At 42.3% G+C, this 26,332-nt stretch overlaps 3 protein-coding genes across 3 annotated transcripts; 1 reads left to right on the top strand and 2 right to left on the bottom strand.

Annotated features, from left to right (window-relative positions):
- Positions 1-65: 65 nt before the first annotated feature.
- On the bottom strand, positions 66-377 carry LOC308280780 (histone H4; the record flags this gene model as incomplete). Its single annotated transcript, XM_080755097.1, has 1 exon — positions 66-377. The coding sequence occupies one exon, from the start codon at positions 375-377 to the stop codon at positions 66-68; it is 312 nt and encodes a 103-aa protein (XP_080611223.1).
- A 14,277-nt stretch (positions 378-14,654) lies between these two features.
- LOC308280779 (histone H4) lies at positions 14,655-14,966 on the bottom strand (the record flags this gene model as incomplete). The annotated part of the gene is made up of 1 exon (XM_080755096.1): positions 14,655-14,966. The coding sequence occupies one exon, from the start codon at positions 14,964-14,966 to the stop codon at positions 14,655-14,657; it is 312 nt and encodes a 103-aa protein (XP_080611222.1).
- A 10,544-nt stretch (positions 14,967-25,510) lies between these two features.
- LOC308280778 (histone H1-like) lies at positions 25,511-26,017 on the top strand (the record flags this gene model as incomplete). Its single annotated transcript, XM_080755095.1, has 1 exon — positions 25,511-26,017. The coding sequence occupies one exon, from the start codon at positions 25,511-25,513 to the stop codon at positions 26,015-26,017; it is 507 nt and encodes a 168-aa protein (XP_080611221.1).
- Positions 26,018-26,332: the final 315 nt, after the last annotated feature.

Genomic DNA, 26,332 nt, shown 5'->3' on the forward strand with positions numbered 1-26,332 from the left:
CGTATAGAAAATGTGGGCGGCTCTTAAAAGAGCCTTTGGGTTGTTGGTAGATCAAGTCAGCATTATTAACCTCCGAAGCCGTACAGAGTGCGTCCCTGTCTCTTCAGAGCATAGACAACATCCATGGCGGTCACGGTCTTTCTCTTGGCGTGCTCGGTGTAGGTGACAGCGTCACGGATCACATTCTCCAGGAAGACCTTCAGGACTCCGCGGGTCTCCTCGTAGATCAGACCGGAGATACGCTTCACACCGCCACGGCGAGCCAGACGGCGGATAGCGGGCTTGGTGATTCCCTGGATGTTATCACGAAGCACTTTGCGATGACGCTTGGCGCCTCCTTTCCCGAGTCCTTTTCCGCCCTTGCCTCTCCCTGACATTTTGCTGCAGCTGTGTGTAATAACAAAACTGAATGACTGGTGGACTCGGAGCCCTGTCTTTTTATCCGTGTTCTGAGGACGTAAGGGAGGACAGGCAGACCTCCCCCCCCCCCTCCCCACTGGGCGTTGCCAAAAGCTGCAGCTCAGCCAACAATAACCCCTCCCCTCTCAACCCAGGCAGCAACACCCCTCCTATAACTTCTACTTAATGGTCCTCATTTTCATGCCAAGGACCTCCACTTTGATTTATATTGTGCCACGGACCCCCTTCTGAAATTGTTTTGCAAACAATTTGATAAATTATTGAGATGTGTTTCAAAGCTCACAGCCAGTGTGTCAAATAGGAACATTATAAAATAATGTTTTAAAACAGACTTTCCTATAGCCTGTTGACTAATTTCGCTGGGGACCCTTTGACCTCACTTTGAGAACCACAATTCTATACTTTTTCTCTCCTTTTCTGTTTTATATTAGTCTACTACTTTTTCAAGGTTCACGGTTGTACTTTATTGTAATGTCGTTTGTACAGGTACAGTACATTGTCCGTTTTATGCCCATATATGGAGATGTCTTGATGTTTTCAATATTAAGCTCATATCTGGGAATGCCCATATTTGGTAATGCCCATATATGGGCATGTGGCGCGACCTTGCCCTTTATTGCGAGGTCGCTTGTCTCCCTGAGGCGAAAGGTAGTTCTTGTTAAACACAGACTCAAGTCTAAAACTTTGGGTTCTCATGTGTGCTTATTATTGTTATATAATACATACATAACTATAAGACGCCTCAGGGAGACAAGCGACCTCGCATAAAGGGCAAGGTCGCGCCATGTCTTGGCCATCTGGCCAGTGATGTATATCGGATCAGCTGCCCATAATGGAGGGAGCGTGTCGCTGTTACTACATGTCATCTTTTCGACACCCGACTCTAACCCTCACCCTAACCCTAACCTCAGTGGAGTGAGTCGCTAACCCTCCGGTCGAAATGATGGCCGTTCGAAAGAGCGCGATTACCCCCCTTTCATAAGTGCACTGTATGTTACATGTCAGTATACTGTTTGGGAATAAACCACCAGACGATAAGGTATAATCAATATTATAGTGTGACCTGTTGTGGCATAAAGATGGGGAAATAGAATAATACTTATTACATCACATTCACATTCATACAAAATGTGAAAGAGATCCCCTCTCTCTCTCTCTCTCTCTCTCCCTCTCTCTCTCTCTCACACACACACACCCACTCACGCACGCACACACGCGTGCTCTCTCTCTCTCTCTCTCTCTCTCTCTCTCTCTCTCTCTCTCTCTCTCTCTCTCTCTCTCTCTCTCTCTCTCTCTCTCTCTCTCTCTCTCTCTCTCTCTCTCTCTCTCTCTCTCTCTCTCTCTCTCACACACACACACACACACACACACACACACACACACACACACACACACACACACACACACACACACACACATTGTTAAATGTGAAGTTGATAATGTTTTTGTCCAACCTGGTGTTGGAGGGGATTTTATTCTGCGTGGACAGTATGAACCGTGTTGCTGGCAATGAACATGTTCAACAGAGACATATTGTGTAATAACATCATGCAGAATATAGCTATTGGCAATTCTCTCTGAGTCCTGATCTTTCACACCTGAATATTGTGTGCAGAACAGATGCTGCCAGCAGATAATGGTCCGGCAAAACTAACACCCCATTTACAGCTGTGAGCACTCATATAAGTGGCGTATCCATAAAGCCTCTTAATGCACATTCAAGGCTTATTCGCAAAATCTTTTTTATGGAAACACTTCAAAATGCGAATAAACTTTCATTATCCGCAAACAAAAAATCCGCTTGGAGGAGGTGGATTTTCCCCCACCGCTTAATTAACGTCCATTGTATAGTGTTAGCCCACAAAACAAACCGGTCGTTACACACAGAGTGACCCTTCGTCATCACACCGTGTTGTGCGTGCCAAAAGTGGCCGATCTACAAGCTCACAGCAGCTCGCATCTGCGACACCAGGATGCAGTCTGCCCAGAGGACTCAACCCGGCGGCGGGCCGGCCGCCTCGGCTCGGGGACGCGCCCTGGCCGGGGTTGCTTGCTCTGTGCCCCCGCCGGGTGCACTTTCTCCACAGCGGTGCGTCGCGACCGGCTCTGGGTCGGGATGAGAGAGCAGCGAGTCACAGCAGTGCTCACGTCTCTCGGTCTGGAAAAAAAAAATCAGCCCCATCCCAGCTCTGTGCACTGTGTGCATGCCCGCGGGAAGTATTTACAGCACGTTGGTCAGACGGACCCAGGCACGATCTCCCAAGAATCGCATTTCATCAGTTTAATGGAAACAGGCTAAATTCACTTTGTCTTAATACGCATTTCTGATCATTCGCTTCCCTGATTCGAATAAGTTTATGGAAACATGGCTATAGTCATAATTGTCCTCCCCATCATGTAACCTGACTGCCAGATGGTGGTGTGAGTTCATATAAATACATTCCATGAATGCATGCATGAATGAATGACTGACTGACTGACTGACTGACTGACTGACTGACTGACTAACTAATAATCAATCTTTATTTCAGACTCAGGTCCATATCACATGAAAGTGAAGACAGTGCAATGGTGTGGATCACAGTGTGTGGCTAATGTGGATGGGTTTAACAACATTAAATACAGCATCTCTTTTCTGGGTATGATATGGCATAATAGCAATAACATTAATTGAAATAGCCAAACAGAGGGGGATTCAATTCAATTCAAAGGAGCTTTATTGGCATGAGAAAACATATGTTTACATTGCCAAAGCAGATGTCACAAATAAAATAAAAACAATTGAAAATGGGGAACATAATATATATAGTAACAGAGCTATGTCGCATTGTGACATTTATATATATATATATATATATATATATATATATATATATATATATATGGGTCAGTGACGTGACGCCCCAAAAAATGTGTTTTTAAAAAAACTTTAACTTGCAGGCATAAAAGTTATTTACTTTTGTTCTACTCACTCTCAACCTTATGGAAATACATTTTGTTTTTAGATATTTTATTGGAATCAGACTTTATTCAGCAGTTTGTTGTACTTGTGCCTAAAATCGTCATATGGTGTGACATGAAAATAATTGTTCATGAAATGAAAATGGAGTACATCTTTCTTAAGTTACTCACTTTATCAAAGTCCTTTATCATAACTAACCAGTGATCCACTATAGTTTTTTGAAAATTAATTATATCTGTATATTTTTTTCATAATCGACACTCTGTGTGAGGCCCATGTTCATGATCTTACAACATATTTTAAATGTATTCTGTCAAAACTTTCTCTAAAATTACACAAATATTTGTGACTCTTCCTGATAATATTCTCTATGTAATCCATAAACATTTTTTTGGTTTAATCATTAATAAAGGTATGATTTTTCACTATTTGGAATGTCACACCAAATGATTTAGTGTCACATCGTATGATCATATCTTCATGTGTCAAAGCAAACTGTGTTTTAACCTACCTATTAGTGAGTACTGAACTTTACTGATTGATTAAACAATTACCCAGGATAACATGGCCTTAATATTTCTGAACAGGATATTATTGTAGGGCTTTAACATGGGATAAGAAAGAATTGTAGTAGTAGATGGATGATGAGGATGTGCACAGGAATGCTACGCACACCTAAGTCTTCTGCCGGCCCACGGCAGAAGGATCCTAAAGAGACAATAAGGCGCATAGCCACACTTGGAGCCAAGGCAACATTTTATTAACACCAATTAGTGGAAACAGAACTCAGCATTCAGGTAAATTGCTTTTTTCCGAAGTCTCCTGAACTTGAACACAGCATTTTGTGTTGAACAAATGTAATTAGGAATCATGACATTACACCACATCTCCACTAGCTAAAGAGTGCTGGGTTGCGCAACTCCGAAAATAGCTGATCTACAAGCTCTCGCAGCACAACGTGTTGAGAGCTTGTAGATCAGCTATTTTCGCTAGTTTTGTCTCGGGTCCTACCTTAACACTGTCCACTGTCCAGTCCAGTGAGTGAAAGTACAAAAGTATTAGATCAGATTAGATTATACATTTAGACTGTATTGTACATCAGCCAGTCGTATTTGGTGAGGGTAGCAAACCGGCTGCCTTGTTGCGGTTCTGCTATGCCACAGACAACCTCCTGCTCTTCGTAGAAAATGCAGTCTCGCCCCTTTGGCTCCTCTCTCCTTGCTGGGTCATTGTTTAGTTTCTCCCTGTACTTTCTCGTTCTCTCAGCACTTGTCATTTTCCAGCTGACAAAAGAAAATGGAATGTATAGTTTAAGACAAAGAGAAAATATTGTTTAGATTGAAACAATATGTTAAGGTTTCTGTGAAGGGGTTTCTGCTCTGTCTGATGAATTTGAAGTATCACTGAATGAAGCTAAATTACATTTTATGTAAAAATGTTTAAAACAAATGTTTAAATGTACAAAAGAAACATGGAACTTTGTTATTTATTGTTATATCTGTAGTTAAATACAGTATAAATCATATGGTGTGACAATCAAGTCATATGGCGTGACAAGCAGACATGTCACACCATTATGATTAAGTGTCACACCATATTACGTTTTCTGCATTTAGGTTTACCTTGAGGCTACTATGTACACATTAGCATGCTAACAGCATGCTAGCTATAACAAAGCAACCTAGATCTACATGGAAATATGACCAAAACTTCAAATAACTTAAGCTTTTTTTTAATGAAAAGGTGTCACACCAACAGACATCCAAAGTGGTGAGTTTGTCAAAGTTTCAACAAGATGGCATTTCATGAAAATGTTAAAATCATAACTCACCTCAGACACCTGTCTTGCAGTTGTGCTGGGAGTGCTGAATAGCCTTACAGAAGAAGGACCTCTCTAGCCAATAGGTGTCCAAATAATTGCCTGTTTAATTTGTCCAAACTAGTGTCTCACCAAATGATTTTGGTTTGGGGGACAAAATGTTTTTGATCAGAAATGACTGAAAACATTATGCTTTGACTTTGAAAAGATATAGGCTCACAAATAGACATTTTTTTTTAGCCTAAATTCATTTTCAAATGATTTTTAGCAATTATTTTTCTTAGTTTTATTCAAGTTCCCACTTTGAGAAACAAGGTCAGGACAGTCACACCATATGAGTTTTGCCATGTTTGGTTGAAAATTCTGAAGAAATGAGGAATGAAATGTTTTAATCTTGAGTAAGTTCACATAAAGCTTAATGTCCTGCACAATATTCAGAAGGTTTTTGACAAATATATTTTTTATTTATACATGTTTGACACTGAGGACAGCGAAAACGTTACGTCACGTCACCCACCCATGTAAGGGACTACGATGGCAGTGTTGTTTGTGGAGGTAGTAAAACTAATTTCTCAACATTGTTTAAAATCCATGATTGTATGTCAATGTACCTTCTAGGCTGAGTTTCACACTGCACAAAGTGGTCAAGAGACGTCTGGGTGGGGACCACTCCCCAGTCCCCATCAAAATAAGTTAATATAGTAGACTATTATTTTAATCACCTTTACTTGTACTATTCAAACACATACTCTGTGTGTGTGTGTGTGTGTGTGTGTGTGTGTGTGTGTGTGTGTGTGTGTGTGTGTGTGTGTGTGTGTGTGTGTGTGTGTGTGTGTGTGGTTTTTCTCCCCCTCCTTTTGTTTAAGGCTATCAGTTTGGGTGTCATATATACACGAAAATAGAAAATGTTATAAAAAACACCATGTTAAGTGATTATGGATTTGACCTCACTGCAAGCTAAAGAGGAAAACTATTTAGGTTATGCTCATGACTGTCAATAATAATGAAATGAACATACTCATTCAACTCTAACATTGCGGTAACAATTTGAGGTAAACAATCAAAATGCTGTTTGGCTTCATTTACATTTCAAAGTGTGTTGCATTATGAATGAATGAATCAATGAATGAGCATTTGGAACAATTAAAACAAAGTGCATGTCAGTGTAAATACAGAGGACCACCACAGAGCAAGACAAACTCAGTTATGTAGCCTATATGAACGAAATGCATCCGGTTAGATAAAGCTATAACACTGGACAGTGGACAGATTAATTTATCCAAAAGAGGTAGGCTAGTCTACATTTTGCAGTGAAAAGGCTGATAAACCAAACTGCATTTAAAGGCTCAATCATCCCTGCATTTACAGTCATTCGTGATACAACAAGCTGTTGACATTAAATGCACGGATAAACTCTTTTTTTGAAAAGATGGGTGGTCCTTAAAAGGACCGTAGTGTTTAGAGCAGACAGAGCAGTTTACTTGGAGCTGGTGTACTTGGTGACAGCCTTAGTGCCCTCAGACACGGCGTGCTTGGCCAGCTCACTGGGGAGCAGCAGGCGGACGGCGGTCTGGATCTCCCTGGAGGAGATGGTGGAGCGCTTGTTGTAGTGAGCCAGACGAGAGGCTTCACCGGCGATGCGCTCAAAGATGTCGTTGACAAAGGAGTTCATGATGCCCATGGCCTTGGAGGAGATACCGGTGTCAGGGTGGACCTGCTTCAGGACCTTGTACACGTAGAGTAGAAAAATATGGACGAAATGACGCCATTGGTTTCTATGCAGCGCAAACGGCCCTTTTCCACGCCTTGAAATGGGTGTCGCCATCATAGAAATAAATAGAATTGTAATGCTACCAGAGATGCTATTGGCTGCCAACGGTCACGTGCAACGCAAGGATACTTGGGAGAATGTGTTGAGCTCTGCCGAAAATACAGCAGACGAAGAAGAAACAACAACAACACACAGCCTATTTTTCCAAGGGTTTCTACAGTCTATGACACAGACGGACCGCAGTGACAGTAAATGTCCGAATAACTTTTTCATTTTGCCACGGAGATTTGAGCACCGAAACGTTTGGACTCTGGAGTAGCCGCTGCAGCCGCCGCTAACCAAGCCTGGGTTCCCGAGGCTACCGCTAACCTGACCGGGCCGTCTAGGACTCTGTACCCCGCATGGAAGCCTTGTTGAGGACTCCACTTTTGAAAGTGCCCGTGTAGTTCCGCTGGGTCTTATAATAATCCAGTTGTCCACTAGCCCCATATAGAACATCACCCGTCGCTGCATACTGTTGTGTCTCGAGGTTATATGGGGCTAATTGTCCACTAGACTTTTCACAAAGCAAAGAGGCATTCGTCCAGAGAAATATGCATGTGTTTATTCATATTTATTAACAGGGATTTGTGATGTTTATAGGACTGAGGTTGCATTCATAGTTCATAGTTGCATTCATAGTTCTCAGTCACACCTCTTAACAAAAGCTGACAACAATTTGACACCTATGTTAACAATGCGATTAATGTAGGAATGGATGCAATATGCATATGAATTGTCCATTGTGACTACAGTCTGTGATTGTGACATGCTAAGTAGCCTACAGTAGAAGGGAAGCTGGATTCACGAATGGATTCATGAACTAATTATTGAGCTGACATGCAGTATCGTGGGTTAATTATTCCAGGAGGCTAAAGAGGTTTTTTCAATCAGCGATCGTAAATGCGCTTGATTCATGTCATTTGTTTGATTGAGTTTTTTTTACAGTAGCAGGCCTACATCATTCAGCATATTCCTCCTCTTTGATTCAGTCAATTTCATTCTGGTTTATATTTTGGAAATAAAATGTGAGATCAACCTATGTCTATTTGTGTGCGTTCCTATGCAAATTTGTGTGACATTTGTATGTGTGAGTGAATGTAAGTGCTAACTTAGTTTGACGTGCTGCAGACTGTTCTATTGACAATTATACTGTAGCCTCAGTGTTATTTTCAAATGTTTTAATTAATACCATTTGGTGAGGCTAAATGTTGAGTGTTTCTTTTTAGTTTTATATTATATTATAGGCTATACCACTTTATATACGAGTGGTTACTTGGGAGAAATACATTATTACCTAATAGCCGTTCTAAACCTACAAAAAGCCAGATAATTGCCATAACATCACGTCGCCGAAGTCTGCTATGACCAACTTCAAATTCCAAAAGAGCTCCCGACCGAGATCTCCCATCCTGGCTCCAACAACAGGTATATGAGGTATGGCAATTATACAGGATAGCAGGACATGCAACTTCATATAAAAAGTGCTGTTTTCAGTTTCCAAAATGTTACATGAAATATTTGATAAATGGTCTGAAGTAGGCCTAATGTAAAGTAAGTCTGTGGTAGGCATATGATTGACAAATTATCAAGAATGCCATATGCCAATGTTAAAGAGGAGTTTATAAAATAATATAGGCTTCCCTTGGCTTAGAACATAGGCTATTTTGGCTGTAAGTGGCCACTAATATGTTGTCTGGTGTCGATATGTTTATGTAGGGCTATTCGCTTAATGGCATGCCATACTTGCACAAATCAAGACGAGAAAAAACAAATAAAGACGCATTGTTTTGGTGGCATTATATATAGGTTTGTTACACAATCGGGCAGTAGGTAGCCTTCATAATAAATAAATACCAAGTCGTGTATTTGTGGCTGATATGCCTATAAGAGTAAATACATTGTAGGCGAATTAACAAAAACGATGTTTTAACATTTATATAATTATAGAGAATATATGTGTGTTTATTTATGTCCTCACTCATTTTAATAGCTCTGGATTAAGCGTCTGCTAAATGTACATTGTAACCTGGGTTTGTATAATAGATTTATTTTGTAAAAATGTTTACACGCCGTTGTACAAAATAAACCGATCTAGCTAACAGTGCGTCGCATTACGACGAGTTGTTAGATCTGCTCTGCTCTGGGTAACCGAATTGTGCATCAGTGCATGCAGGCTGGCCGCAGATCAGTTTCATCAGAAGTCGGCCCCGCCCCCACCCCGCAACTTTATAATTTATTTTAAAATACATTGGACCAAATTTCGACAAAACGCATATGATGGTGATTGAAAGGCTAGCGATAACTAGCGATAGGAACCATAAAGTATTCATGAAAATGTTAATTAAGGTTAGAACACGAAAGGGGAAAATGAATGGGATCCAATGGTGAACAATTCTTTTTGCTATCGGCCGAGGGGGAAAACAGCGCAACTAGCGGCCAATCATAGGAAGTTTTACTTCCGTATTGGAGTCATTTTAAATCGGCAGAACTTGCCCCTTGAGATGGCGTAGCTCTCCTTCCTGGACTTTCTGCGCTTCTTGCCGCCCTTGACGGCGGTTTTGCTGACGGCTTTCTTGGAGCCCTTCTTGGGTGCTGGTTTAGTAACTTCAGGCATGGTTCTCTCTCAATGGTGTGAAGAAAAGAAGTGACTGAGAGGCGGCGTTGCACCAGTATTTATAGCAGGCCCATGCAAATATATTGTGTGAATCCCAGCATTTGATTGGCTGGCCCACTGCCTATGTGACTCTCAGAGGGAGGTACACTGTCTTTGTCTCTGCACAATGTTTTCCCTCCTGAATTGTCCCGCTAAAATAACCTAGACTAGTATAATAAACATGTAGGGTGAATCTATATTTGAATTGGAATTATTATGTATATGCCACGCTCCAATTTTAAACCAGTTATAACACACACACACACACACACACGTCTCACACACACACACACACACACACACACACGCACACGCACACGCACACACACAAATGTATAAAATAGTCAGTCCACTAACTGCAGACTAATATGAATTCGACATGACACTTTTTTTTATATAAATCTATGAGTTTGTACCACAGAGTAATCAAAACTGCATTTGGAACATGTTCATTTTAGCTCGTGAGTAGGCCTAGGTGCTTTGAAAAAAATAAAAATAAAAGATATGTAATTTCATATGAAATAAGTGGGTCATCATCTCTCTATGAGCCAGTTTGTACCACATAAAGTAGGCCAATCAAAAACTGCATTTGATCATGTTCATTTGAGCTGGGGCGAGTGCTTTGGGGGAATAATAATAAAGCTGTATGTAATTCATATGAAATAAGTGAGTCATTGTGTCCCGTTTGCTACGGCTTCACTAATAAATTAACATGGCTACCACTTCAATAAATAAACAATATGGAATGAACTCCGTATAGAAATTGTGGGCGGCTCTTAAAAGAGCCTTTTAGTGGAGTCAGTAACGCACTTTTTACTTCAAGTCATGATGCAAAGGTCCCCTTTGGTATGGAAGTACCTTAGGGCCATAGGAAAGAATGTATCCAAAGAGACAAGTTCGATCACCCTTCATTTTCTTTTTATAGCCATTTTAAAAATGGCCGCCGTCAATAAACCACTATTACACCAGACCCCATATATTTGCTTCTGTTAGAGCTATAATAATAATATTGGTGTCAAAGTGTACATTTTTGGGGTCTAGGAATTCAATTAAATAGGTTTCAAAGCAAAAAACCCAATACTTCACTAATTAACATGACAGCAGGGGGTAAAATATGCAAATTTCATGAAAAATAACACGTTTAAACAGGGTAACTTACCCCCCCACCCCTCCCCCTAAACTTTGAATCACCTTTCCTTTGGTATGGAAGTACCTTAGGGTCATAGGAAACAATTCATCCAAAGAGACAATTTAGATCACCCTTCATTTTCTATCTATAGCCATTTAAAAATGGCCACCAACAATAAACCACTATTACACCAGACCCCAACTTTGCTTCTGTTAGAGCTATAATAATAATATTGGTGTCAAAGTGTACATTTTTGGGGTCGAGGAATTCAACTAAACAGGTTTTAAAGCAACAAACCCAATACATCACTAAATAGCATGACAGCGGGGGGTAAAATATGCAAATCTCATGAAAAATAACACGTTTTAACAGGGTAACTTACCCCCCCCACCCCTCCCCCTAAACTTTGATTCACCCTTTCTTTGGTATGGAAGTACCTTAGGGCCATAGGAAACAAGTTATCCAAAGAGACAAGTTAGATCACCCTTCATTTTCTATCTATAGCCATTTTAAAAATGGATGCCGACAATAAACCACTATTACACCAGACCCCATCTTTGCTTCTGTTAGAGCTATAATAAGAATATTGGTGTCAAAGTGTACATTTTGGGGTCTATGAATTCAACTAAACAGGTTTCAATGCAAAAAACCCAATACTTCATTAATTAACATGACAGCGGGGGGTAAAATATGCATAATTCATGAATAATAATACGTTTTAACTGGGTAACTTACCCCCCACCCCTCCCCCTAAACTTTGATTTACTTTTCCTTTGGTATGGAAGTACCTTAGGGCCATACCTTAGATTTTAAAAATGGCCGCCGACAATAAACCACTATTACACCAGAACCCATATCTTTGCTTCTGTTAGAGCTACAATAATACAGTCTGTCTTGCACTTCCAATGGAGTGCATCACTGCTTGGTGGCATGTGATCAAATTATCTTCCTTTTTGAAGGAAGAGGGAGAGTCGAGCATTAGGACACAATCCTAATGTCGTCCCCGGAAACACCATACAGCTTCTGGAGACATTTCTAGAGAATGGGTGTGTGGGTGGAGATCATCTCAGTGGTTGGGCTAGGGCCAGAGAGCAGCTGAAGAGGTAAGGTGAGTTCAGGCAAGGACTGCCACACAGACTGTCTTCTTGCCCTTGCCAAATGCTGTGTTGCTCCCCATTAAAGCATGGAATGCTGGCAGTGCCATTGCCTTGGATGGTCCAAGACTGAGCAATGGCATGTGCTGGAATATACCTGGTAAGGGAAAAAAATATCCAAAAGAAGGGGAATGTCAGACAAATTCGCTTCAGTCTGGGAGAACACCAGATCCCATCAGTCATTGAGAAGCCGGTGATGAGTTTGGAAATGTCTTCAACCGCACTCTGAATGACAGAGATTCCATCAAGGCAACCAGTGCTGACCTGGAGGGGGCCCCCTGGAAGATTCAAGGCCTGTGTCTACCAGCATGAAATGCACCCAAAAATCCTCTGGCCTCTACTCATCTATGATCTGATGGCTGAATGAAGATGGCTGGGATTGCCACGCAGCCTAAGCAAAATCAGGAAGACCAATAAACTCACGCTCTGTTTCGGCACGGGCACTGGAATATCTGCAGTACACATAATGAGCACACAGGTACATATCCTGAGCAGCTGCTCCAAGGTGTTGGGTGAGGCCTGAGGGCCGGGTTATTTCTATTGAGGCACCACCAGGTCCTGAAATCCATCGCTTAAGGAGCGGCATTGCTCAGGGGTAGAGAAACCGATATTAGAGCACAAAGGGTTCCCGAAGGGTTCCCAGTTCGAATCCGGGCTCCCCCTGAGTTAATGTCGAGGAGTCCTTGAGCAAGACTCTGAACCCCTAATTGCTCCCGGTGAGCAGGTTGGTGCCTTGCATGGTTTCCTCTGCCACCGGTGTATGAATGTGTGCGTGAATGGGTGAATGTAATGCACGATCTATGTAAAGCGCCTTGGATAAAAGCGCTGTATAAATGCACCATTTACCATTTAAAGCAATCAGCAAGGGCATCCAATACTCCCAAGCCACAGCTAAGGCCATTCATTGTGTCAAGGAAGGGAAAAGGCCAGAGAAAACGCCAAAGAACTGCTCTGCTGGTTTGCTCTCCACAGCCCGAGACTGAGTGATGACAGTTGACCTGGAGAGGCAGCTGAAAATTCCACCACACATCACCCAGTCCAGATTGAGACCTGACATAATCTGGCAGTCTGGAATTTGCCAGTCACTCCCTAAGCACAGCTACGCCACTGTGCATAATAACAGTTCCCAACAAAGAAGAGCCTTAGGCAACAATGTGGATGCAGCAGAAAAAGCCTCCAGATTAAGAGGGGAGAGCAGTGGGGACAGAAGCATACCACTTGGATACATAACGAGGTCTGATCAGCTTCGGGTCGCCTGAGGAGGCTGACTCTTGCAGGACCCAAAACACCCAGTGACTCCAGGAAACAACACTGATGATGTGTCCAAGTTTGCATCAGTAAATGATTTGTTAACTGTTAATGAAATGTGATTAATTATTTCACCTCCATTTTGAGGGTAATGAGAAAACTATTGTTTTTTGTTGTTGTCTTGAAACCAATTTAATTGGATTCCTTTACCTCAGAAATTATATCTCTATCAGAAGCAAAGATATAGGATGTGATGTATTGCTGTACGTAAGTGTAAATGATGGCAGCCATTTTTTTAAACGTGTATATTTCAGTAATGAAGGGTGATCTAATTTGTCTCTTTGGATAATTTCTTTCCTATTATCCTAAGGTAGCCTACTTCATTGCCAAAGGTGGAGAAAATGTAACGTTACCCTGTTAAAACGTATTCTTCTTTGAATATTTTACTCCTGTTGAAACATATTGTTTTTTTTTTCATTGAAACCTTGGATTACTAGACCCCAAAAATTTACACTTTGACACTAATATCCCACAACCTAATTAGAATCGCCCCAAAAAATAGTGTGTATGCTGGTTGGTCCGACCGTCCATCTGTAACTCCACGTTCAGCAGTTGCTCAATTGTCTAAAAAACACAATACAAAAATCAATAACGCATGTACCTTGCCCAACATCAACTTTATCACCTTCAGATGTGTCTCTACTTCTCATAATTCCCCAAATGTTTAAAATATTTTCCCAAATTTTGGCCTGTAGGCGGCTGTCCTGTGATGCGATTTACATCACAAATGGGCGTCAACATCACAGTCTGTCTGCTTCACACCAAGGGGCTGTAGGCTAGTTATTATTATAGCTTTAACAGAAGGAAATATATTGGTTCTGCTGTATTGTTTTGAATTGTGGCGGCCATTTTAAAAATGGCTATATAAAAAAAGGAAGGGTGATCCAACTTGTCTCTTTGGATTAGTTTTTTCCTATGGCCCTAAGGTACTTCCATACCAAAGGAAAAGTAAATCAAAGTTTAGGGGGAGGGGTGGGGGGGGGGGGGTATGTTACCCTGTTAAAACGTATTATTTTTCATGAAATGTGCATATTTTACCCCCCGCTGTCATGTCAATTAGTGAAGTATTGTTTTTTTTGCATTGAAACCTGTTTAGTTGAATTCCTAGACCCCAAAAATGTACACGTTGACACCAATATTATTATCATAGCTCTAACAGAAGCAAAGATATGGGGTCTGGTGTAATAGTGGTTTATTGTCGGCGGCCATTTTTAAAATGGCTATAAAAAGAAAATGAAGGGTGATCTAACTTGTCTCTTTGGATAAATTCTTTCCTATGGCCCTAAGGTACTTCCATACCAAAGGGGACCTTTGCATCATGACTTGAAGTTAACAGCTTATTTTTCGGCGTTACTGACTCCACTATTTGGGTTGTTGGTAGATCAAGTCAGTATTATTAACCTCCGAAGCCGTACAGAGTGCGTCCCTGTCTCTTCAGAGCATAGACCACATCCATAGCGGTCACGGTCTTCCTCTTGGCGTGCTCGGTGTAGGTGACGGCATCACGGATCACATTCTCCAGAAAAACCTTGAGGACCCCGCGGGTCTCTTCGTAGATCAGACCGGAGATACGCTTCACACCGCCACGGCGAGCCAGACGGCGGATAGCGGGCTTGGTGATTCCCTGGATGTTATCACGAAGCACTTTGCGATGCCGCTTGGCGCCTCCTTTTCCGAGTCCTTTTCCGCCCTTCCCCCTTCCTGACATTTTGCAGCAGTTCTATGTGAAAATACAAAACTGAATGGTTACTGATCTCAGAGCCCTGTCTTTATATCCGTGTTCTGAGGACGTAAGGGAGGACAGGCAGACCCCCCCTCCCCCTCCCCTCCCCTCCCCTCCCACTGGGCATTGCCAAAAGCTGCCGCCCAGCCAACAATAACCCCTCCCCTCTCTACCCAGCAACACCCCTCCTATAACTTCTACTAGTGGTCTTCAAACATTTTCATGTCAAGGACCCCCACATAGAAATATTTTGCCACGGACCCGTGGTATTTGCTATTATTAACATTTGTTTTAAAGGTCACAACCTGTGTGAGCTTGTAAGATATGTTAAAACAGGAAATTAATCACATAATGGTTAAATGGTCTGTGAAAACAATGATACATAGATCAGAAGCAATTACAGAGCGCTTTTGTGCATGTTGTCTATGAGTGTGCTAGATTGTTTTAGAGTTATTAGTCTACTTGCTTGGTATTTTTCACATTATACAGAGCACATTTGGGCATGTTGTCTATTGTGCTACAGTAGCCACGTTTACATGGCCACCTTTCTTCCAATCTGATTACAATAATAAACCTGATTGAAGGTTTTGGATAAGTGTTTACATGTGGTGAGATCAATCTGATCTGTTTTTTGATCAGGATGTAAAAAGGTCTAGACCACGACCACCCCTCTGCATCTGATTAGAATTTAAATCTGGTTGGTTTTGATCAGCTTTATTTGGTGTATACATGGAGCATTTTAATCAGATTTATTTTAAATCTTGTTTTAACCCGATTAAAAGTTTAAATCTATTGTTGAAGAAAATAGAAATATAGCCTATTGTATTTTTTTTATTAATTAATCATAGACGTGGGGTGGTTCTTATAAAGTTACATTCTTGTAACATTCAAAGTGGTTATAGGGTATAGGCAACCTTAGACAAGGGTGCCAACATTGGCACAGGGCGATGGTGATCACTAGACAGAAGTGTGAGAGAGGATTTTTATTTCAAAATCAAATATTGTTTTAAACGTGGTCAATTAAATACTGATGGAATGACATTAAAATGTGGCAGTGGTTCTCAAACCTTTTCATGTGAAGGACACATAAATCGACACTTGCGGACCCCCATTTGAAAAACGGAATTTAGCAGTGATTCTCAACCATTTTAATGTTACAATTTTACACAACCCCCATTAATGCATGGCATTTCTGAGACCCCAATCTATATTGTAAAAGGGGTCTGAGTTATTAAAGGGTCCATTTGGTTCCTGATTGTGATTTAGCTGGGGACCCCCTGGACCTTCCTCAAGGACCTCTTTGGGTCCCTAGACCCCACTTTGAGAACCAACACCTTAGGGGGTTCATACTACTAGACTACTACTACTACTGTAGCCTACACTGTTAAAACCCATCAAAACATTTCACATTTTAGCGATATACTGTATGTGTGGCACTGGCCAGCCCACTTACTAAAGCAGGGTGGGACTTCACACCTGCAGCCACCAGGGTACTTTGCCCATGTTAAATGTGAATAGCTCAATTGTACCACCGCGTGAAGTGGTCCCCTAGTGATCACTTCATCAGTGTGCAGCCCACTTACTGGACTCACCCTGCATCTCTATGCAGAGTGGGACTTCATGCCAGCCCCCAGGGTACTTTGCCCCTGCTAAATATACCTCAATTGTACCGTGTGATCGCTTCATCATTGCAGCGTGTGACTATAAAGAAACTTGCAATTGAGCAGAATGCACACTTAACAAGTAGACCTACAGTATATAATATACCCCCACAATTCAGCACAAATATACAACACCAGTTACAAAATAAAAGTTGTATTTAGCAGCATCTTTAGCAGCAGTATCACTAATGTCAAAATGAAGGAGAAAAGGCAGGCAGAATAATTCTCTTGTCAATGTATAATGCAGACTCCACATCATCACAACATTACTTGTAGGGATGGTCAGTGCTGCTACTCTGTGACTGTGACGCTGACAGTTCCCAGAGACGCCTCCACCGGGCACTAGACAAATTCAGTTGTAACAAACTTTGATCTATGTATCATTTTTTTTTATATCATTCCATAATACAGTATAAACTAGTAAGACACCTCAGGGCGACACTCGCCAATTTGTGGCCATCTGGCCAGGACCAGTTACCCATATATGGAGATCCCTGGTACCCATATGGAGATCCATGTATGGTATATGGAGATATACCCAAACATGCGTACTCAATTATTTGTTATGTGAAAGTCCTATGATGTCTATGTGACATCTGGCATCATACCCTTTCATGCCCATAGAGATCCCTGTCTGTAGAAACAGCCACACAGATATGGGCTGTCTTGGACATCTGTCTTGGACATATTTGGTTTCTGTTATTGTGGTATGTGGCCGATGTGGCCTCCATATATGGGCATTCCCATATGAGGTCCTGTTAGATATTGATGACATCAGGGAACTCCATATATGGGCATAAAAGGGATTTTGTTAGTGTGACATCAGATAGATAGATAGATAGATAGATAGATAGATAGATAGATAGAACCTTCCTTGCAAAATGTTACAGTGATTATTATATTGTATGAGGAAGCTGCATATAGAAATTGATTGAAAGTAGGACTAAATACACTTTAAAGTAGCCAAGTCAAAAGTTTTATTTTCAACAAAACAGATACAGTATGGTCATAACAACATGACATCATCGTCATCATCATCATGGACATGTTGACATCACTGATCAGAGTGTTGCAGTGTTTCTCAACCTTTTTTTCTGCATGGGCACACTTTTCATGTCCCAAGAATCCATGGGCACACCAACATAATACAGGTGTGTAAATATCATCACTGTCGCGAAGAAACCTTGTATCTCCAAGTTTCAAATGTGTACGTTTCTTCGCAAAGTAAAGCCCTGCTTCATCATACAAGGCTGTCGCACTCGCACAACAGTAGTGAAAACAGCAGATCTACAAGCACAACACCTCGCACTGCGAGGCGTTGTGTGCTTGTAGATCGGCTGTTTTCACTAGTTTAAATCATTTAAAATGATAAATACAATGCTGGCTTTCAGGCAGTTTCAAGGGGCACAATTTTTTTTAACTTAACAATTCACCGGGGAATGCCTGGAACCCCCCCCCCCCTACCCCCATTTTGAGAACCACAATGTTAATGTTGACTGTCCTGACCTAGACCACAACACAATTATATAGATTATACGAAACCTGAGTAATATTCACATTTAAACACTACTAATGGTTAATGCATATGACAAATCACATGTGAAAATGAAGAGTGAAAACTTAAAAAACTAAACAGTACTACATGATTAATCATTGTTCTCATTTCCTACCATCGCCTAATAATCATCATCATGATGTTCCACAGTTATACTGACCTTCCGTGGTAACATCGTCAGAGGGAGAGTTTCAAATGTGTGGATGTATGGAACAAGTTTGTTGGTGAACGTGTGTGTGAAGGTGTGTATGTGTGTGTTGGTGTCAGGGTCAGAGAAGGACAGCTTTCCTCTGTTCCAGTCCAGCTTGACTCTGATCTTCTGAGGTTTCTGCTTCAATGAGATCTCAGTGAATGGCCCTGGTGTGCAGGCTACACTGTATGTACCTTCGTCGAACTCCATTCTCCAAGATAGACGTGGCATGTCGTCTGTGTCCTTGCGGAACTCTTCAGACACACCCACATCCCAGTTTGTATTGTCTCCAACCTCCACATCCCAGCTGTGAATCCCTGAGTCAAAGCGCTCTGAAGCCTGGACAACCATGTGTTCAAACTCTGTGAAGGGATTCTGGATCTCTGGATCATATCTCAGAGTGGTCATATCATCAGACAGGACAAGTCTTTCATAGACAGTGCAGGGGTCCAGAATGACAGGATGGAAGGAGACAATGTCCTTCATCTTTTCCCAGACTCTGAAGGTCAGGTTGCCCAGGTGTTTGGCCACGTCTAACAGCTCCCATGCGTAGTCCCGCGGGTCCTCCAATGTGAACTGGGCTCTTTCCATTGTAGTCTTGTAGTTCTGCAGGAAAGAGATGTGTTCAGCTCTCAGCTCCTCCTCTATGGCTCCGATTGTGTGTGAAAGGGTTGATATATCTCTGTTGAGACCCTCAATCTTCTCATTCAACATCTGATTCTTCTGCTGCTCTTCTGCTCTCACTGCAGTGATCCTGGCCTCCTCTTCTTCACGAAGGAACAGACGGAGGCTCCTAAACTGTTCCCTAATCAGCCTCACTGTGTCCTGGCCCTGGCGCTTGATGCATTTTGATGTGTTCTTGACACATTTAGTTTTAAATGCATTGAATGTCTTCAGTTTCTCCTTTAAAGGCTTCAGCGATTCCTGGATTAGATCCTTGTGGTCCAGTGCAACTTCATCGATGGGTCTGAAACTGTGGTTTGTGTGTTTTTCTGAATGAAGACACACATTGCACACTGGCTGTTGACATTCCAGGCAGAAGAGCTTGAGCTCCTCAGAGTGGAGACTGCAGAGATCGCCAGACCCTGACGAAGTTCTCTGACGTTTTGAAGGTCTCTGATGTCTCTCCTGCTGGGCTGGCATTGCAGGGCGGCGTGAAGGGGCACAGGCTCTGCTAGCCTGTGTGAAGGCCACACACAGGTTCCTCAGAGCCAGGTTACAGGGTGGATCGTCCGTTGAGGATGTTTTCTTACAAACTGGACATTCAGTTATTTTCTTCTCTCTCCACCATTTCAGCACACAGGCTTTGCAGAAGCTGTGACTACACGGCAGGAGAACAGGATCTTTAAAGATGTCATGACAAACAGGACAGGAAAAATCCTCTTCTGAAAGAGATGACTTGGAAGCCATTTTGAATGAAAGCCACAAACAGTCTCTGCTCAAAGCAACAACAAAAAAACAGCCAGCCGGTCAGTGGTGGTAACTCTTCCTCCTCTACTCTAGAATGTTCCTTGAAGTTGACTTGTTGAATCGTAGTTCTTGATCACGTCTTTTCAGCTAAAGTGGTCCAGTGGTCTGGGTCAGTATTCCCTCCTGTAGCTGTGGATGGAAAGACAGTCTGTCTCCCCTCACTGGAAATTGTGTGTTTGGTCTGAATAACTGAAGCTTTTATTCTCTCTGATGAATCTGGCAGGGGGTGGAGCTTTGACACACCACAGCTGATTAACAATGGTCTTTCAAACTGATGGTTATGGTAAATACACCAGAACACACTGTAAGAACTAGGTGGGGAAAGATCAGACAACAAACACTACATCATAACAAAATATATGATATTGTATGATAAACAATTCTGACAAAACCCATACTGTAAGAGGCTGATATGAAATACAAAGAGACCCACATAAATCAATAAACATGAGTGTGTCTGTGTGTATGTGTGTGCGTGCGTGTGTGTGTGTGCGTGCGTGTGTGTGCGCGTGTGTGTGTGTGTGTGTGTGTGTGTGTGTGTGTGTGTGTGTGTAAAGGTACGGTTTGCAGTGTTTCTACAAATCTATACATTTCCTCCCAAAAGTGCTTAAATGTGATTGCTTTGTTGTAGTGTTTCTACAACTGTCACTGTTCTTCTTCTCAAACGTGGTTAAAAAATGTCATTTTCTATGTTGAACAGTTCAATTTACTCCATTACTTCACAAAACCCACAGGGAAGGCATAGTGTAAAAGGTTCTCAAGTGTCATGTGTTTAGTTTCTACAGTAAATCTATATTTAAATTATATCCCCACAGAGTGGATTAGTGGCTAAATTTGCATTATACAAACTTACAGATATGGACTCAATCACCATGGCAACAAAATATTTTGGAATGCCATAACAGACAGTAGTGGTATTATTATTGATTGATATATGCACTCAGTGAGAAATGACCAACTGAAATGAATCATACAATACTGAACATGGTTGGGAAACAAATCAAATCTCCACTCTGAAATAAACTAACATTTTATGAATGGTTTTCAGGCCAGCCAGCCACACAATTACTCTCTCAGCGTTATGTATAAAATAACAATGAGGATTTTACTGTGTACATGATGATTAGACACAATTCTACTAACTCTGTAATTTGATTACAATTATTTAAATATATTCTGAACTTTTCCCCCAGATGCTGGAGACCCCTTCAACCCCCAATCTCCACTTTGAGAAGACACTGATAGACATGCTGATTAGATCTACATTCACACTTACTTAAAGATGGATGATGTGTCATGAATGATTCAAAGCTAAGTGGCTCATTCCAGGACTATGAATATCTAAAGTCTCAGAAGGGAGTTCATTATCTTGCACTGCTGCACTGGTCTACTCTGTAACGATGCAACTCCAGAACAATGCCTGTTTAAAATGCCACCGTGGTATGCCTTACAAATTGCACCTGTACAGTAGCCAGTAGGTGTGGAAGAAATTAACATGACACATTAACACCTTTCATGGCCTCTTCATTCTTTTGGCAATTAATAGGCTTATGTCCAAAAGCAAAAATGTACAAAAATAGGAGAGCTACAATCAGTTACAATCTGATGTGTTGTGGGTTTGTCGAACTGGTGTTTGTCCTGCTCCAGCATACCACTGTACCCCATCTTAAAAATATAAATGATGGGGCGAACAAGAAAGAAAACAAATAACTTCAACTGAAGCTGTTGCACACTGCTGCGTTTTTTCATTGCAAAATGCGCTTTTCAGGGCAAGGAGATTGAGAGAGATAGGCCTAGGCCTAAATACGAAATGGGCAACATGAGGTTTATTTATTTACGTGGTCCGAAATTCGCAACTATATTCAGCCAAAAAAACATAGTAGTATGCAACGACCTTTAGTCTGATATATTTTTCTTCTCATTATCACTGACAGCTATCGTTAGCTGTAAAAATCACACCCGTGTGAACTGAGCGGTGGTCGTGGAGGCTGCGCAACAGTCTTGCAGAAAAAGCATCATTTGTTCTGGTAGCTGCAGAGAAAGGTCCTTGTCCTCCTGATGTGGTTGTGAGAGTGAATACAAATGATGATGCTTGCTGGTCCCAGTGGTGTTTGTTGACTTTAAGATAACACCTATGTGTGGAATGTCAATGTTGCCAGGTCTGCTCATATAAGTGACTTTGGTCTTCTTTTCCTGTAAAGTCTCTAGTTGCGGGTTGCTTTTATTTGGGCTTGTTTCTGAAGTATAGTTGCTTATGTGGCCTTGCTTTCAACATGCTTTTAGAAAATAGTAAATGTAATAGAGGTCAAGTGGTGAAACCTTTGGACTCATTTTCATAGACCTGTTTGCTTGTTTCACTCACAGAATCTGGCAACCGTGGCTCTCCAAAACAAAGCACAGCGTGTGTGTGTGTGTGTGTGTGTGTGCGCGTGCGCAGAGATGGGCAGTATTTGAAATACTTTTTTGTATTTTGTAATTTGTATTTGGCTGGGATGGAAAGAATTGGATGTAATTTGTATCAAAATACTTTCAGGTCTAGTATTTTCTGTATTTGAAATACAAAATACTTTTTAATGTAATTTTATTCTCAAATGGACACATTTTAAACATTCACAAAGGTTTAAACTGTAGGGGGAAAGACACATTTTCGCCAGTGGTGATGCCAGTGTTGAGCGCTCATGGTGCGCTCAACTGCTCAACCTGCTCTGCTGGTGCACAAGCAGGCCATACATTGCCTACTTGTGCACAAGGCACAAGTTGGCACCTCAACAGTGCAGTTTTAGTTATTATAAGGCTGGCAGAGTGGGTTTTGCACTCTATGAAGTACTGGCGCAGAGGCACCTCTGCATTCAGTCTCATGCCATAGTTCCTTTACAAGATAACGGTAAAGTGGGTTCCAGACGATACGCGGTCACCGCCTCCTAGTAATTCATTTTCAATGAGAGGCGGGCGGCTTTTACTGCCGCGCAGCGAAGTTTTGAGGCCTGAGCCTAAGCTCTCACACAGTGGTAAACATTTAGGCTGCCTGCTCAAGACAAACACCATAGTATGGTCAATTTAAGTGCCTTCCACTCGATACGCGGTCATCGCTATGGCCGCCGCTTGGGTCAGCGGTTACCGCACGCTGTATTTCACAAAAATGAACACAATCCATCTCTCACCGCCCGCATATGCATGCACAAACAAGCACGCTCGCGGGGATTTCACGGGACCGCGCCCGCTCGCCTCGCCGCCCAAGAACTTCTCCGCACGGCCCAAATAGCCGCCCGCCTCCCATTGAAAATGAATTACTAGGAGGCGGTGACCGCGTATCGTCTGGAAATCACTTTATTCTTCGAAATTCTGACAGGCAATTAATTTAATACTTGGCAGTCAATCTATAAAATTACTAATCATTGCATCATTTCTATAAAAAGTATTTATGTATTTTCAAAATACAAAATACGTATTTGAATCTTAAATACATTTCTCTGGCCTGTATTTATATTTTGTATTTTGATACATTTATTGACCCAGTATTTGTATTTTGTATCAAAATACTTTTCAATGTATGTTCGCCCATCTCTGTGCGTGCGCGTGCGTGCGTGCGTGGTGTAGTGTGTGCGTGTGTGTGTGTGTGTGTGTGTGTGTGTGTGTGTGTGTGTGAGTGAGTGAGTGAGTCCTTTGAATTGAATTGAATTGAAATTGAATTGAGTGAGTGACCCACCAACCCCCCCTTCCCCCCTGTGTGTGTGTGTGTGTGTGTGTGTGTGTGTGTGTGTGTGTGTGTGTGTGTGTGTGTGTGTGTGTGTGTGTGTGTGTGTGTGTGTGTGTGTGCAGAGATGGGCAGTATTTGAAATACATGTATTTGAAATACGTATTTGAAATCCTTTTTTGTATTTTGTAATTTGTATTTGGCTGGGATGGAAAAAATTGGATGTAATTTGTATCAAAATACATTCAGGTCTAGTATTTCCTGTATTTGAAATACAAGATACTTTTTAATGTAAGTTATTCTCAAATGGACACATTTTAAACATTCACAAAGGTTTAAACTGTAAGGGGAAATACATTTTCTTTCAATCTAATTTGCTGGTGGTTTGTGTGTGTGTGACAGCCATAGCACTTGACTTTGATTTGCTTCAAATGTAAAGTGCATTATGATTACAATTTTGAATTACTTGCGCACAAGTACTGCGTTCATCTGCGTATGTATGTGTGTAGGTAGGTTGGTAGGTAGGTAGCTGTGTGTGTTTAAGCACGTAGCACAATAAGGGACCAGCATTTCTGGCAATGTCATCATTAACAGCCAATCAGGGACCAGCATTCCTGGTGATGCCAGTGTTGAGCGCACCTCATGGCGTGCTCTGCTGGCGCACAAGCAGGCCATACATGGCCTACTTGTGCACAAGACGCAAGTTGGCACCTCGACAGAGTGCAGTTCTAGTTATTATTATAAGGCTGGCAGAGCGGTTTTGCACTCTATGAAGTACTGGCGCAGAGGCACCTGTGCATTCAGTCTCATGCCATAGTTCCTTTAGAAGATAAGGAACGGTAAAGTGGGTTCCAGACGATACGCGGTCACTGCCTCCTAGTAATTCATTTTCAATGAGAGGCGGGCGGCTATTTCTGCCGCGCAGCGAAATTTTGTGGCGGCGAGGCGAGCGGGTGCAGTCCCGTGAAAATACCCCGCGAACGTGCTCGTTTGTGCATGCGTACGCGGGCGGTGAGAGATGGATTGTGTTCATCTTTGTGAAATACCGTGTGGCGTTTACTCACTGAGCGAGTGTGTTTGTGTCTCACCGCGGTGCGGTAAATGCTGACCCAAGCAGCAGCCGTAGCAGTGACCGCATATCGCGTGGAAGGCACTTCTGGCCTGAGCTCTCACACACTGGCACACAGTGGTAAACATTTAGGCTGCCTGCTCAAGACAAACACCATAGTATGGTCAATTTAAGTGCCTTCCACACAATACACGGTCACCGCTATGGCTGCCGCTTGGGTCAGCGGTTACCGCACTGCGGTGAGACACAATCACACGCGGTATTTCACAAAGATGAACACAATCCATCTCTTGCCGCCCGCATTATGCATGCACAAACGAGCACGCTCGCGTGGATTTCACGGGACCGCGCCCGCTTGCCTCGCCGCCCCAAAACTTCTCAGAGCGGCCAAAATAGCCGCCCGCCTCCTAGTAATTCATTTTCAATGGGAGGCGGGCGGCTATTTTGGCCGTGTATCGTCTGGAAGGCACTTTATTCTTCGAAATTCTGACAGGCAATTAATTTAATACTTTGCAGTCAATCTATAAAATTACTAATCATTGCATACATTTTTATAAAAAGTATTTATGTATTTTCAAAATACAAAATACGTATTTGAATCTTAAATACATTTCTCTAGCCTGTATTTATATTTTGTATTTTGATAATTTTTTTGACCCAGTATATGTATTTTGTATCAAAATACTTTTCAATGTATTTTCGCCCATCTCTGTGTGTGTGTGTGTGTGTGTGTGTGTGTGTGTGTGTGTGTTTGTGTGTTTTACTTTATTTTTCTCCATTCCTAGCCCGTTTATTACTTCAAGACAATAAAAGCAGAATCGATCTAGTCTACTCTATTGAGACTTTGCATTTACGATGACTAGCTAGTCTACTATCCGAAGCTGAGACTAATGGCAGAAGTCGCTCCAGCTCCGGCCAAGGCCGCCAAAAAGAAGGCGGCTCCCCGACCCAAGAAGACCGGCCCCAGCGTCGCTGAGCTGGTCGTAAAGGCTGTGTCCGCCTCCGAGGAACGGAGCGGTGTGTCTCTGGCTGCGGTCAAGAAAGCTATGGCTGCCGGCGGCTACGATGTGGAGAAGAACAAGGCCCGCGTCAAGACCGCCGTCAAGAGCCTGGTCGCTAAAGACACTCTGGTCCAGCTCAAAAGCACCGGTGCGTCTGGCTCTTTCAAGATGAACAAGAAGGCAGAAGCGGTGAAGGCGAAGAAGCCTGCCACAAAGAAAGTAGTGAAAGCAAAGAAGCCCGCTGCCGCCAAGAAACTAGCCGCTGCTAAGAAGCCCAGGGAGGCGGCATCAAAGAAGCCCGCATCCACGAAATCACCCAAGAAAGCTAAGAAGCCTGCTGCTAAAAAAGTAGCTGCTAAAAAAACTACCCTGTTCATTCCCTACATGCACAAATGATATGGCAACTCCCAGCCCATGATTGGGTGCTTCTGAAACAAGGAGGGAGGTGCCTATTCCACCTGTCCTCCCTTACGTCCTCATGTCAGAGATAAATACTGACGCATTCGCCAACCGTGTCCCATTCGACTCTGTACTTCCTACAAGAGACATGGACATGGAGCCGAGCGATGAGGAAGAGCAAGCTGGCCGCCTCTCTCCAGCAACGATCAGGTTTAGGAAGCTGGTGCTCGAAGCTGAACAGCGAGACCGCGCCCGCCGGCACGAGCAAAGCGATGGCGTCTCCTACAACTTCCCCTCCTCAAGCAACGAGGA

This window comes from Nannobrachium achirus (assembly GCF_963921795.1).
Source record: "Nannobrachium achirus genome assembly, contig: SCAFFOLD_475, whole genome shotgun sequence".
Taxonomy (NCBI): Eukaryota; Metazoa; Chordata; class Actinopteri; order Myctophiformes; family Myctophidae; genus Nannobrachium; species Nannobrachium achirus.